This window comes from Peromyscus leucopus, chromosome 7, assembly GCF_004664715.2.
Source record: "Peromyscus leucopus breed LL Stock chromosome 7, UCI_PerLeu_2.1, whole genome shotgun sequence".
Classification (NCBI taxonomy): Eukaryota; Metazoa; Chordata; class Mammalia; order Rodentia; family Cricetidae; genus Peromyscus; species Peromyscus leucopus.
Genome location: NC_051069.1, coordinates 67696418 through 67709865, shown reverse-complemented (window position 1 = coordinate 67709865; position 13448 = coordinate 67696418). Strand labels below are relative to the sequence as shown.

The 13448-nt window shown below is 39.9% G+C and overlaps 1 protein-coding gene across 1 annotated transcript in view; it reads right to left on the bottom strand.

The window, feature by feature from the left end:
* Positions 1-6217: 6217 nt before the first annotated feature.
* The window catches only part of Ddx43 (DEAD-box helicase 43), a 35174-nt gene continuing 27943 nt past the window's right edge, over positions 6218-13448 (bottom strand). The window contains exons 14-17 of the mRNA XM_028861460.2: positions 12572-12710; positions 11032-11119; positions 9888-10030; positions 6218-6676 (exon numbers count right to left, since the gene is read on the bottom strand). Of these exons, the coding sequence (XP_028717293.1) occupies positions 9917-10030; positions 11032-11119; positions 12572-12710 (341 nt within the window). The 3' untranslated portion in view covers positions 6218-6676; positions 9888-9916. The remainder of the gene's footprint in view (positions 6677-9887; positions 10031-11031; positions 11120-12571; positions 12711-13448) is intronic.

Here is a 13448-nt window from a genome sequence, read left to right as displayed (position 1 = left end):
GCATTGGTATGAAGGCATCAGATCTCCTGAAATTGGAGTTACAGACAGTTGTCAGCTGCCATGTGGGTGCTGGGAATTGAACCTGGGACCTCTGGAAGAGTAGCCAGTGCTCTTAACCGCTGAGCCGTCTCTCCAGCCCCGAGAAATATTTTTCAAAAGCACAAAAAAAAAAAAAAAAAAAAAATAGAAAATGAAACTATGATACTATCCCACGATATGTTAAGTGTGTTAGCACTTGAGAAGCTGAGGTATGAGGGTTGCCATGAATGCAAGGCCAGCCTGGGCTACAGAATAAGATCTTGTCTCAAAAAACAAAACACCACAAGCCAGCAGCAGCCCCTATGTCGCCATGGTGCTTGGGCTGGGTCTGCTCCCCGTCCTGACTCAGAACGGTACAGTGTTTTGTTTTTTTCTTCTTTTGGAGCTGGTCAGAACCTAAGGAGGCTTTTCCTGGTATTTGTGCTTCCTTACTTTTTCTCTTGAAGTTTCCTCCAACCCCTCGACACCACATGGCTGCTTATCTATCAAGTGGCTGATGTCCTCTTTGAATACAAAACAACCCCCCCCAAATGTGATTCTAATAATGCAAAAGCTCACAGCAATAACTAAAACGAATATAATTTAGTTCTCAGTTTTTCCATTCACTCAAATATAAAGATTATAATAAAAGTTAAATACTAAAAATAAAAATGAAAACCTTGCCATCTGGGAAAGGAAAAACAAATATATATCTTCCCCTAATTAAATGCACTAAGTCCTTAATGAATATCACCTCTCACCTAGTGTAAGTCTGCAGAAGGCTGTGAGAGACCATAATCGAATGGTTGATTGAAGCCTTGTTCAAATACAGGAAATGGACATGGAAGCAGTGTCTGGTCCTGTGTCCCAGGGTAGGAAAGGAAAGGAAAATTAAGTTCTGCATCACCTCTACTTCAGGGACCCTATCATGTGTGGATAAGCTTGTAATTTATTTTTAATTTATTTTTGTTTTTTATGTGTTTCTTAAAAGCACTGGTACCTCATGCAGAGAAAGGAGTGTGGGACAGAGGTGACTCTCCTCTGTATTTAAGCAGCATTCACCAGTGACAAGGGATGCTCATTAACTCTTTCTGGAGAGCTTTGGTCTGCACTGTTGCAGGAGCCTCTTTCTCATTGTCCTGTACTTGTTAGTTTCCTGTGTAACAAATCATGTCTACCACATGTGTTGTCTTCACTTTTTTGGTATCTTACAGTAAATAAGATTTAAAAGTTTTAATGTAGTTATTTATCAGTCTTAAGAGTTTGTGCCTTGTACGTAACAACCACTAGGTTTGAATGTCATAGAAAAAGTGTCAACATGGGGAGGAAAGTTTTGAGGACAATTAACAAGTAGAATGCCAGACACCCCCCCCCAAAAAAAATCCAAGCTCTATTTAATATCTTTTTTTTTTTAAAGATTTATTTATTTATTATGTATACAATGTTCTGTCTTCACATATCCCCACAGGCACCAGATCTCATTACAGATGGTTGTCAGCCACCATGTGGTTGCTGGGAATTGGACCTTTGGAAGAGCAAGCAGTGCTCTTAACCTCTGAGCCATCTCTCCAGCCCTCTATTTAATATCTTAAAGTGAGTCCTTGTTCCCCCCCCCTCCCAAAAAAAGGTACACAAAGCCTGGGATTCAGTTCCCAGCACCTAAATAAAAAAAAAAAAGAAAATTACAGACCTTGCCTTTCAGATCCTCTTGACCCAGCCTCACCAGTATCTGGAATCACATCCATCCACTACCAGGCTGGATTTGTACTGATCTTCTGAGTTAAATTCATGCTTAGATTTTGGAAAACTAGTTCTTTACTGTTCTGATGTCTTTCTTTTCTTTTCTTTTCTTTTTTTTTTTTTTTTGGTTTTTCGAGACAGGGTTTCTCTGTGTAGTTTTGGAGCCTGTCCTGGATCTCGCTCTGTAGACCAGGCTGGCCTCGAACTCACAGAAATCTGCCTGGCTTTGCCTCCTGAGTGCCGGGATTAAAGGCGTGGGCCACCACCGCCCAGCTGCACCCAACACAATTTATCCATTTGAAGGGTACATTTCAATGGTGAACCTGGGTCTTCTGCAAGAACAGTGGTGTTCTTAGTCACTGAGCCATTTTTCCATTCCCAGAAAGTACTCTTGGCTATGAAGCCATCTTCTCAGCCCCAAAGTATTGCCAATTCATCTTCAATGTGATGGTTGCAGTTCATTTTCTGCCACAAGAAGGGATAGAACTGCCAGGTGGTGGTGGTCTACAGAGCAAGATCCAGGACAGGCACCAAAGCTACACAGAGAAAACCTGTCTCGGGGGAAAAAAAAACAAAAAAACAAAAACAAAAACACAAACAAAAAAAAAAACAACCAACCAACCCAACAAACAAACAAATGGGATAGAACCTAGGACCCCACACATGGGCAAGCACTTTACCACTTTAAAAAGTGGTATTTTTTGTTTTGAGACAGGGTGTCTCTGTATAGTCCTGGCTGTTCTGGAACTCACTTTGTAGACCAGGTTGGCCTTGAACTCAGAGAACTGTGTGCCTTGGAGTCCTGAGATTGAAGGCTGCATTTTTTTTTTCTAAAGGAAGGTTATCTAGTGGTTATTGAAGCTCTGGTTGTGCTCACATCATCTCAGGACTTGGGTGCAGGTTCTATAAGACGACAAAGTGACAGGAAGCTACCCAATGCCTGGATTGTACAGTTGTCGCTCTCAGGGAAGCAGGTCACTGTCCCTGCACTCAGCCTCTTATGATTGTTTTACAATAAGACCACTTAGCTGCAGTTTTGCTTTCCACGATTTCTGTTACAGTCAACTGTGGTCCAAAAACATGAAATGGAAAACTTTGGAAATAAAAGATATATATGTAAAGTTGTATGATGCTTGAGTAGCATTTTGGAATCTTGCACCATCATACTCTACCTACAGTACCTTGCTCAAACTTACTAGAACATGAATCATTCCTTTGTTCACCATATCCATACTGTATATGCTACCTTACCATTAACTTACATAACAGCACCCTTAAAAGTTTTTTTTAGATTTTTCTTGTTAGTTTTTTGCCTTAATGTATGTATGCACACCACATGCATGCCTGTGGAGGTCATAAGAGGGGGTCAAGTTCCCTGGAACTGGAGTTACAGGTGGTTGAGCTGCCATTTCAGTGCTGGGAACTGAACCTGAGTCCTCTGCAAGAGCAACAAGTGGCTCTAACCACTGAGCATCTCCTCAGCTCCTACAACTGCAGGTTGATTTTTGGATTTTCGAGACAGGGTTCCTCTGTGTAACAGTCCTGGCTGTCCTAGAAGTCGCTTTGTAGACCAGGCTGGCCTCAAACTCACAGAAATCTGCCTGCCTCTGCCTCCCGAGTGCTGGGATTAAAGGAGTGGGTCACCACAATTGCACTCAAATCAACAATTATTGTATCCCTGCAGTCCTTGTGTTTTTAAACCCCTGTTATTTAATAATGGCTCTAAAATGCAATAGCACTTAACACTAGCAACTTTGGCTATGCCAAAGAGAGAGGTAGCAATGCTTTAAAAAAGTAAAATGGGGGCTGGAGAGATGGCTTGGTGGTTAAGAGTACTGGATGCTCTTCTAGAGGACCCCGGTTCAATTCTTAGCACCCACATCTATCTGTAACTCCAGCCCTAGGTACAACTCCAAGTGATCTGATGCCCTCTTTTGGCCTCCATGGGCACTGCAAACTATGTTGATGCAAGCTGAACATCCATATACATTAAAAAAAAATAAGTGAAATGGTCTGAATAAGGAAAACTAATATCCAAACATTTCTAAGATTTACAGTAACAATGATCTATCTGAAAGTATGAAGAAAAGGTAAAAATGTGCTGGCTTTGCTGCAATTACTTAACTATGCATAAGTGCTCAGTTAAGATGGAAAAGGTATTAACTTTGTTGGTGGGAAACATCAACAGAAAACGTGTTTCATTGGAAATCCTTGTCCCATACAGTATATCCCCTATGAAGACGACGCTAGCAAATGGGCCCTGAAGCAATACTGCTGAGCTCTTCAGTGCAGGCTCAACAGGTTGGGTCAGAAAACAGATGGCTGGAGAGCCTAGGTCTACCACTGGAGAAAGCTGACTGGATTTCCAGCAGAATTTAAGATGACACAGAGGAGACTGGGGGTGCAGCTTAGCACAGAGTACATGTCTATCACACGGGAAGAAGCCCTGGTAAAGATTTATTTATTTATTTATTATGTATACAGCATGTATGACTGCAGGCCAGAAGAGGGCACCAGATCTGATTACGGATGGTTGTGAGCCACCATGTGGTTGCTGGGAATTGAACTCAGGACCTCTGGAAGAGCAGTCGGTGCTCTTAACCTCTGAGCCATCTCTCCAGCCCGAAGCCCTGGCTTTGATCCCTTGCACCATTGCTGCCCCCACCAAAACAGGCATGGTACCTCCAGCAATTGGGAGTCTGGCGCAATGATTAAGATCAGCCTAGGGGACAAAACAGCCACATAAAGGTCCTTAAAAAAACAAAAACACTACACCAACAACCAACCAACCACCCACCCACCCAAAAAACCCAAGAGGGGCTGGTATGATGGCTCAACAGACACAGAAACTTGCCATACCAGCCTGGTGGTTTGAGTTCAATCCCTGGAACCCACACAAATGTGGAAGGAGACCTGACTCCGTGAAGTTGCTCTTTGACCAACATGTGTGACGTGACACACATGCACAACATACCCATGCAGACACAGTGATACATTAGAAAACCTTGGAAATAACCCAAGCCAAATTAAAAAGGGAGGGGGGGTAGAGAGATGGCTCAGTGGGTAAGACTTCTGGCTGTGAAAGCAAGAGGACCTGACTTCAACTATCCAGAACTCACATAGAAGCTGGGCTTGACTGCATATGCCCAACTCGAGTTGGGAAGGGAGACAGGTGGGTCCCAGGAACTTGCTGACCAGCCAGTCCAGTCAAACCAATGAGCTTCAGGTGTAGTGATACACCCTATTTCAAAAAAATAGGGTAGTGATAGAGGACTATTCCCAGTGCCCTCCTGTGGCCTCGCAGGCATGGGCACCCACATATACACATGCACATACACTGTGCAGCTGTGGAAAATCTTGTACAGTGCCCATCTCAGTTACTTTTTCTGTTGCTGTGATAAAATATTTTGGGTTTCTTTTATCTCGTAGTTCCCAGGGTCTGGGTCATCATGGCAGGGACTTCCTTGTAGGTATATGAAGCAGCTGGTTACACTGCATGTACAGTTGAGAGTAATCAGTGCTCATACTCAGCAAGCGCCCTTTTTATACACTCCAGAACCCAAGCCCTTGGGATGATGATGCTGCCCACCTTTAGGCTGGCTTTTCCCATCTCAATAAACCTAATGAAGATAATTCCTCACAGACCTGGTTAGAGACTAACCAATGTAAGTAATCTACACAGCTGTATCCAAAGGCTTGCCTCCTCAGTGATTCCAGATTCTTCAAGGTGACAATACTAACCCTCAGTGCCTGTAACTTTATCATAGATGTGTATGCACAGGAACAACACACATCTGATTCAGTACTATCCAGTTTCAAGCATCTACTGGAGGGCTTTGAATGCAGTGCCCTCAAATAAGAGACTGTAACTGCCACAACTCAAAGGGTACCTAAAGAAAGACATTTAAAATGACAGGAATGTGAGTGGTGGTAAATGCATGTAATCTCAGCACTCAGGAGGTGAAGGCAGGAGGATCAAAAGTCGATAGTCATGCTTACATAGCAAGGCTGGCCTAGGATACATGATATTCCTTTTGGTTCTATTATTAATCTTGCCACAAAATTTCACTAAACACTGTGTGGATGAATAATGTAGACATGAGGATGGCTTACCATCATCACACATAACATACACACAAATATAATTTCATACACAGACAGATTAGAGCTACACAAACCCTAGAGCTTACCAATATACAAGCAACTGTCATTTACAGTGGAACAGGTAACAGAACCATATGGGAGCAGTTTAAGACTGATGAGATTGAAGAAGCATTAATATAAACGCAGTTTGATTTTCTCAGGATGCCAGTGTAGAGTTATGGGTCGAAATACAAAGATGGACAAATGGTTCATGTTTTCTGTTTGTTTCACACTTCCAAGAGGTGATCTGCACTTACCTAAACAAAGTATATCCAGATAAAATACTGTTTGTATAATACAAAACTAAACTACCATCTAGAAAGAAAAAAAAATCAACTTTTCTTTTTATTGAAAAATCAACATTTTGTTCACAGTATCTTTTCACTGCCATGACAACATCTGAACAAGCATCAAACTCTTCACAGATGTTGGTGCAGCAACATTATAGGTGATAACTGTCTTTTTTTTCTTTTGCAGTGCTGAGGGTTGAAACCTTGATCTTGCACATGCTAGGCAAGCACCCTACCACTGAGCTACATCCTCAGCCCCCAGAGTTTTCCTTTTTAAATAGAAAATATTATAAATAAAACCTTTTAGTACTGCCTTAACAAATATCCATGAAAAATTTCAACAAGGTTAAAAATTATGATTTTTATTAAAGAAAGTATAAAACATTGAATTCTACATTTAAAAACACTATTATTTTAAGAATCAGCCTTGTCTCTTCATATTGATATACATTTCAACAATTCCACTTTGAATAAAATCTTGAATCCTGAAAAATAAGTGGGGGAAAATGTTACTGTTTATAAAATCCTTGGTTTTTGTTTGTTTTGTTTTTTGAGACAGGGTTTCTCTGTGTAGTCCTGGCTGTTCTGGCGCTTGCTCTGTAGACCAGACTGGCCTCGGAGATCTGCCTGTATCTACATCCCAAGTGCTTATAAAGGTATGCACTACCACCGCCCAGCTCAAAATTCTTTTTTTAAAAGGTGGTGTGATTATATAATATAATATACACTATCTCAACCATTTTCAAGTGTGCAGTTCAGTGCTGATGACTATATTCATGGTTGTGCAACCTGCAAAATTCAAACTCTATATCCATTAAACAGTGATGCCGCTTTGCTTAACTTACCCCCACTCATATTTGAAAGCATGATTCCGTTTCCATGATTTTTCTTCTTTGAGATAGGGTCTCATGTAAGCCCAGGCTTCCCTAGAACTGATCCTGTTGCTTCCACTGGAATTTGCTATTTTAGATGCTGCATACTGGATTCATATATAATATTAGTTCTTTTGCAACTTTTTCATTTAAAACATAATATCTAGCCAGGCGGTGGTGGCACACGCCTTTAATCCCAGCACTCGGGAGGCAGAGGCAGGCGGATCTCTGTGAGTTCGAGGCCAGCCTGGACTACCAAGTGAGTCCCAGGAAAGGCACAAAGCTGCACAGAGAAACCCTGTCTTGAAAAACCAAAAAAAAAAAAAAAAAAAAAAAAAAACACATAATATCCTCAAGATTGACTCTGGTTGCAACAGGCCACATACCCTTTTAAGGTTGCATGTCCCATTGTTATGTATGCGATGCACTGTATTAATTTACCCTTGGACCTTTGTATTGTGTAGTTGGAATTTTCTTTGGGCTGTCAACTAGCTCCCCAATAAAGACATGGAGACTTATTATTAATTATGAATGCTCAGCCTTAGCTTAAGCTTGCCCCACTAGCTCTTTTAATTTAACCTGTTTCTATTCATCTACATTTTGCCTGGGGCTTTTACCTTTCTTTTATTCGGTATGTCCTACTTTCCTGCTTCCTCTGTGTGTCTGTCTGTCTGGCCCTTGGTGTCTCCTTAGTGTCTCTGTTTCATTCTTTGAGCCTAAATTACTCCTCCTACTTTATGTTTGAGCAGGTAAAAGTCATCTTTCAACTTTATAAGTTAGTTTGGATTGTATAAACCAAACCTCTATCCATGCCATATGAAAGGACAACATGTAATAAGAAGTCAAGAGGACTCTGTAACCAACAAGATTTATCATGTCTCATTCAGTCTGAGAACTGTTCCCATATAGAGGGATAAGCTTATGCATCACCTATCTTATAGTTTTTGTAGGTTTATTTCTTTATATCTATAGCCAAATTTTCAGGGGGTCTCCCCTAATCAAATCTGGCCTCTATTAATTTTGAAGGAATCCATAGCCTTTCATTTCCTGTGGAAACAAAAGTATAACCTCTCCCCCAATGCAATACATTTTCTGAATTCCATTTAAAAGTTAAGACATCCCTCAAGTATCTATGCTGGTTTAATTCAGCAGTTCCTTTTACAATCCTATGTCTCTCAGCAGCTGTCGTTCACTCATTAGCACTCAAAAAATTCAAAGTCAACAAAGCACCATACAGGATCCAGACTCCCTGTATATTTTCCATCTTTATGTGGCTTATTATTTTTATATTACTTTACTCTTTCTTTAAAGACTCTAATTATTTTAAAACTATTTACTTTTTCCTATGACTGTCTATACCCATTTTTTTCTTTCTTAAGCACCTACACATACTGTAACCTGTTTATTTTTTATTTTTTAATTTTTTTGGTCTGAACATGTTTTCTGTGCACCTGTAGTGTTCTCTTACAAATCTTAAACTGCTAAGTGGCAGCTAGGCCCTCTGCCTTGTGGCTCTGGCAGTGAGCTGTGTATAAATGGGAGCTGTGTTTAACTGAGAGCTGCATTTAACCACCCCAGCTCTAGGAAGTTAGTACCTATACTGTGGCAGGCATTTTTACTTAGCTTGCTGTTACTACTTAGCATGCTGGCTGCTCAAGTGTTCTGCTGCACACCAGTGCCTCTTAAAGGAGATGTATCATTTTTTGTTTGTTGGTTTTTTTTGTTGTTGTTGTTGATTTTTTCCAGTTTTCTCAGTCCTATGTGGAAATTCAGGCCCCATGTCTATCTTTGCATAGTTAAACACATATTCTGCAACATTTCCCCCTTTTTGTCTAAATAAAAAGGTTTTTAGCTTTAACATAGTAAGACTATATACAATAAGAACAATTATCAAGTAAGAATTACATTACAATATCCAATCCATTTGCATTGGCAAATTTGGAGAAGATACTCCATTATCTATCCTATCTTAATGAGTTTAAAGTTGGGTACCTAATTTACTTATTGTTTAACTATGCAAAGATATGTTGCATTTAACTATGTAAAGTTATGTTGCATTTATTTATGTTGTGGAATAATTTACAAATATTCTGCAATAGGGTTGCTTCCAAGAGAGTAGTGCTGATTTTTAAGTATGATGCTATGAAATGAGCGCATACATTTTTGAGGCTCTACTTCCCTATTCTTTTGAATATATACTCAGAAGTAGATTTGTGACGTCATATGATTGCTAAGGAAGCACTACAGTGTTTTCTACAGGAGACAAAATAATTTACAACGCCACCAACAGTGAACAAGGGGTTCAATTTTTCCACATGCTTGCCAACACCTGACATTTTCTGACAGTCATTTGATAAATACATAAATTACTTCTGGGTTGTATATTTTGTTATGCACCTGTAACCTTAGCACTTGGGAGGCTAATGCAGGAAAGGTAGAAGGGTGGCAGGTGTGAGGCCAGTCTGGATGGCATGTCTAAAAAAAGCTATATTAACCAGACTTTGGTAATAGGTGAAAGAGTAAGAATTCATCATTCATTATGTTAGTGGTTTTCAGAGATTATGCTCATTGTAATATGTACACCATCTGAACCTAGTTTTGAAGGACAGAGATTTGCTGGGTGTGGTAGTACACACTTTTAATCCCAGAAATTGGGAAGCAGAAGGCAGGCATATCTTTATGAGTTCAGGATCAACCTGGTCTACATAGAGAGTTCCAAGATATCCAGTGATACATACAGATACCCTGTCTCAGAAAACAAACAACAACAAAACAAACAAAAAACAAAGACAGCCATTTGAATGTCTACACCATAAAAGTTTACCTGTGGCACGCTAGTGCTATACTAGACGTTCAGTAAAACTTCTGTGGCTTTCCTTGAGGTCTTCCCAATTTTTTTTCCATCTCTCTTTTTAGTTTATTTGCTTTGTATCTCTCAGCCATTAAGACAAGTTCCTCTGGGATACTCTGAAATGATTAAATGTGTTACTAGGATTCTGGGTTCCTTCCTTCCTACAACATGCTGAATGACCTTCAAATTATTTTAGAGAACCCCACAATTATAAGATATCTTTCAAAAAAGGAAAAAAACAAGGGAAGAAAAGAAAGGTCTTGCCAGTTAAGTCCTAAATATATTTCTAAGCTACAGACCAATGTACCCATCATTCTTCTACTCTATTTCTATTATTTCCTAGCCGCCTAACAGTTTCCTTAAAACATGCTTTTATTTTCAATTTTTTTTTTTGTTTTATGTGTATGACTCTTTTGCGTGCATGTAATAGACCACTTGTGCACTTGGGTGTCTGCAGAGGCCAGAAGGGGGATTCTGGAACTAGAGTTACAGATGATGTGAGCCATCATTTGTGGGTGCTGGAAATTGATTCCGGGTTCTCTGTTAGTGCGCTCTTAATTGCTGAGCCATCCCTCCAGCTCTAACACATCTTGAAAAAAAATATATATTTTATTTTGTGTACGTATGTTTGTATGCTCAAGCTCAGGCTCAGGTTCTCTCCTGCTATATTGAGTGATCTGGGGATCAAAGTCAGGTTGTCAGGCCCTACATGTACTTGCTTCTACCTGGTGAGCCATCTCGATGCCCTTTATATTTATATCTATGATTTAACTGAATCATACATAAAACAGTATGTTTCCACTATATGGCTTTTTCATACATGCTCCGTTCTGGTCAACTCCCCTTCTCTTCCTCAGTTTCCCTTCTTTCTAATGGTACCATTTCTCATGCATTCTGTCTTACCACTGGACCTAGAATGTTCCCACTGCTATCTATTGCTCACTCATATCACATTGGTTTCTCAATCATATACATAGCTCACAGTCTTTGCCATGTTATAACCCTCATATTAGTGTTGTGTTAGACATCTTACTTGCCAAGCAGGGCCTTCAGTACCTGACATAACATATAACTAAAACATTAACATGTAAATTTCTATTAAGTTGCATATTCTCACCTGATTTGCTCTTTCCAGAATATTAATCAATTCAGTGGCAACCCTCCAATCATTTCTTGTGATAAGAGTAATTGACATGCCAGTCCGCCTTGAAGAGGGAAAAGGTTTATGTAATTTATTTTATACCATACTCATAATTCGGTTAATACAGAAAACAGAACAACAATAAAAAAAACCTTCATCCTTTACACATGTTTTAGAGTTAATATCACATAAACAGCAACTTAGAATCTAAATAAAGTCATCCCTTTGCATTCAATGGAGTTGACTCCAGGAACCCATGGGGACATCCAATCAGGATGCTCAAGTCTCTTACATAAACTAGTATCACATTTATACATTGTCTTGTATAATGTAAATCATACCTAGATTACTTACTGCACAAATGTACATACACACTCTAAAACAGATGTCATAATCTCTTATCTTGGGAACAAAGACAAGAAAAAAGATATGTTCAGCACAGGCAGGTTTTTTTTTTTTACATTATTTGTTTTTATGTACATTGGTGTTTTGCCTGCATGTATGTTTGTATGAAGTGTCAGAGGCCCTGAAGAGATGTTACAGACAGTTGTGAGCTGCCATGTGGATGCTGGGCAGCCAGTGCTCTTAACCACTGAACCATCTCTCCAGCCCCACACAGGCACTTTTTAAAAAACATTTTTGATTTATGGTCGGTCAGGTCTGAAACTCAGAAATTCTGGGTTCAGAAGGCTGGTGGAATTTTCAGTTACTTTAAAAACAGCCCAGGAGTTCAACAGGGGTAAAAGGTTCTCTTCTTGTGTTAATGCAAACTTGTACTTTGTCAATAACAATAAAAATAGTCACTGAGCACAGCTCACTGTTGAAATACTGTACTGCAGGCTTAAAATATTATTAGCATCAACAATTACATACTTGGGAAGCTAAGGCAGGAAGATCACAAAGTTCAAGGCTTGCAATGGCGAATTAGTAAGACTATGGGGTAGTGAGTGTGGTGGGGGAATAAAAAAAAGTCCAGGGATGTGGCTTAGTGATACTGTACTTTCTAGTATATGTGAGGCCTTAATTTCAATCCCCAGTACTGCAAAAAACCCCAAACACACAGGGTTTGGATAGATGGCTCAGCAGTTAAGAGCACTGGTCACTCTTCCAGAGGTCCTGAGTTCAATTCCCAGCAACCACATGGCAGCTCACAATCATCTGTAATGAGATCTTCTCATGTGTAGATGAATATGTAGACAAAGTGCCCATATACATAAATGGTCTTTTAAAAACAACAACAACAAAATGTTAAGTAACAACAAAAATGAAACACTCATAAAACCTACCAACAACTATAAACAAACAATTGAAAAATCTCAAATTACAAGAAGCCAGCCACACCAGGATCTAGTTCCTCCAGATAAAAGGGGATAAAAGAGTCAATTGGGGTCTAGAGAAGAACAGAACATTTACAAGAGAATAAAATGGGTTTCTGGGCAAGGACAGTCTCTGAGGGGAGTGAAGGGAATCCAGAACTAGAACTGGCTGCCCTCCTGGGTAGACCCAGCTGGCTTACCCTGCTCTCCCAGTGCGTCCTACTCTGTGTACATATTCTTCAATGTTCCGTGGAAAATCGTAATTGTAGACATGAGTAATATCATGGACATCCAGACCTCGAGATGCCAAGTCAGTAGCGATGAGTATTCTCACTTTACCTAAAGAGTGAAGGCAAATAAACACTAAACCTGTCTGGTAACAGCAGCCCATGACATGTGAAATTTAATTATTCTTATTATTTAATTAGATGATGATTGCTTATAGTGAAAGTGGAAAAGAAAGCTTTTTAAACTACTGGCAAGTCACAGCACAACATACCACAGTTCAACAAATGGTTCTCTCCTGAACTATCTGAACAATGTGCGAAAGAGACTATTTTGGTGGTCTGAATGAAAATGGCTCCCATAGACTGCTGTGTTTAAATGCTTGGTCCCTGTTGTAAGTTGAGGGAGGGATTAGGAGGTGTGGCCTTGCTGGAAAGTGTACATCACTGGGGGAGGGCTTGAAGTTTCAGAAGCTTCCCATCATCCCTAGTGCAGCTCTGTTTCAAGAGCTCTCAGCTGCTGCTCCAATGCCATGCCTGCCTGCTGTCAAGCTCCTCATGATGATGGTGATGGGTCCCAAATAAAGCCTTCCTTTTATAAGTTGCCTTGGTCAAGATGTTTTATCACAGCAGTAGTGAGGTAACTAAGACATATGTCTTTCAGGTAAACTAATATACAGTCTCCGCTACAAGTTAATATTCTGACGCTTGTTCATGTACTGGTCTTTGTGGAATTAGCTGGTTATTTCTCAGAAGCAGATTAATATTCAGAGCTCTAACAAGTCTATTTTGGATTTACAAGGTGAGGACAGACTGAGAAATAGGAAATATGAAAAGATATCATCACTCAGTC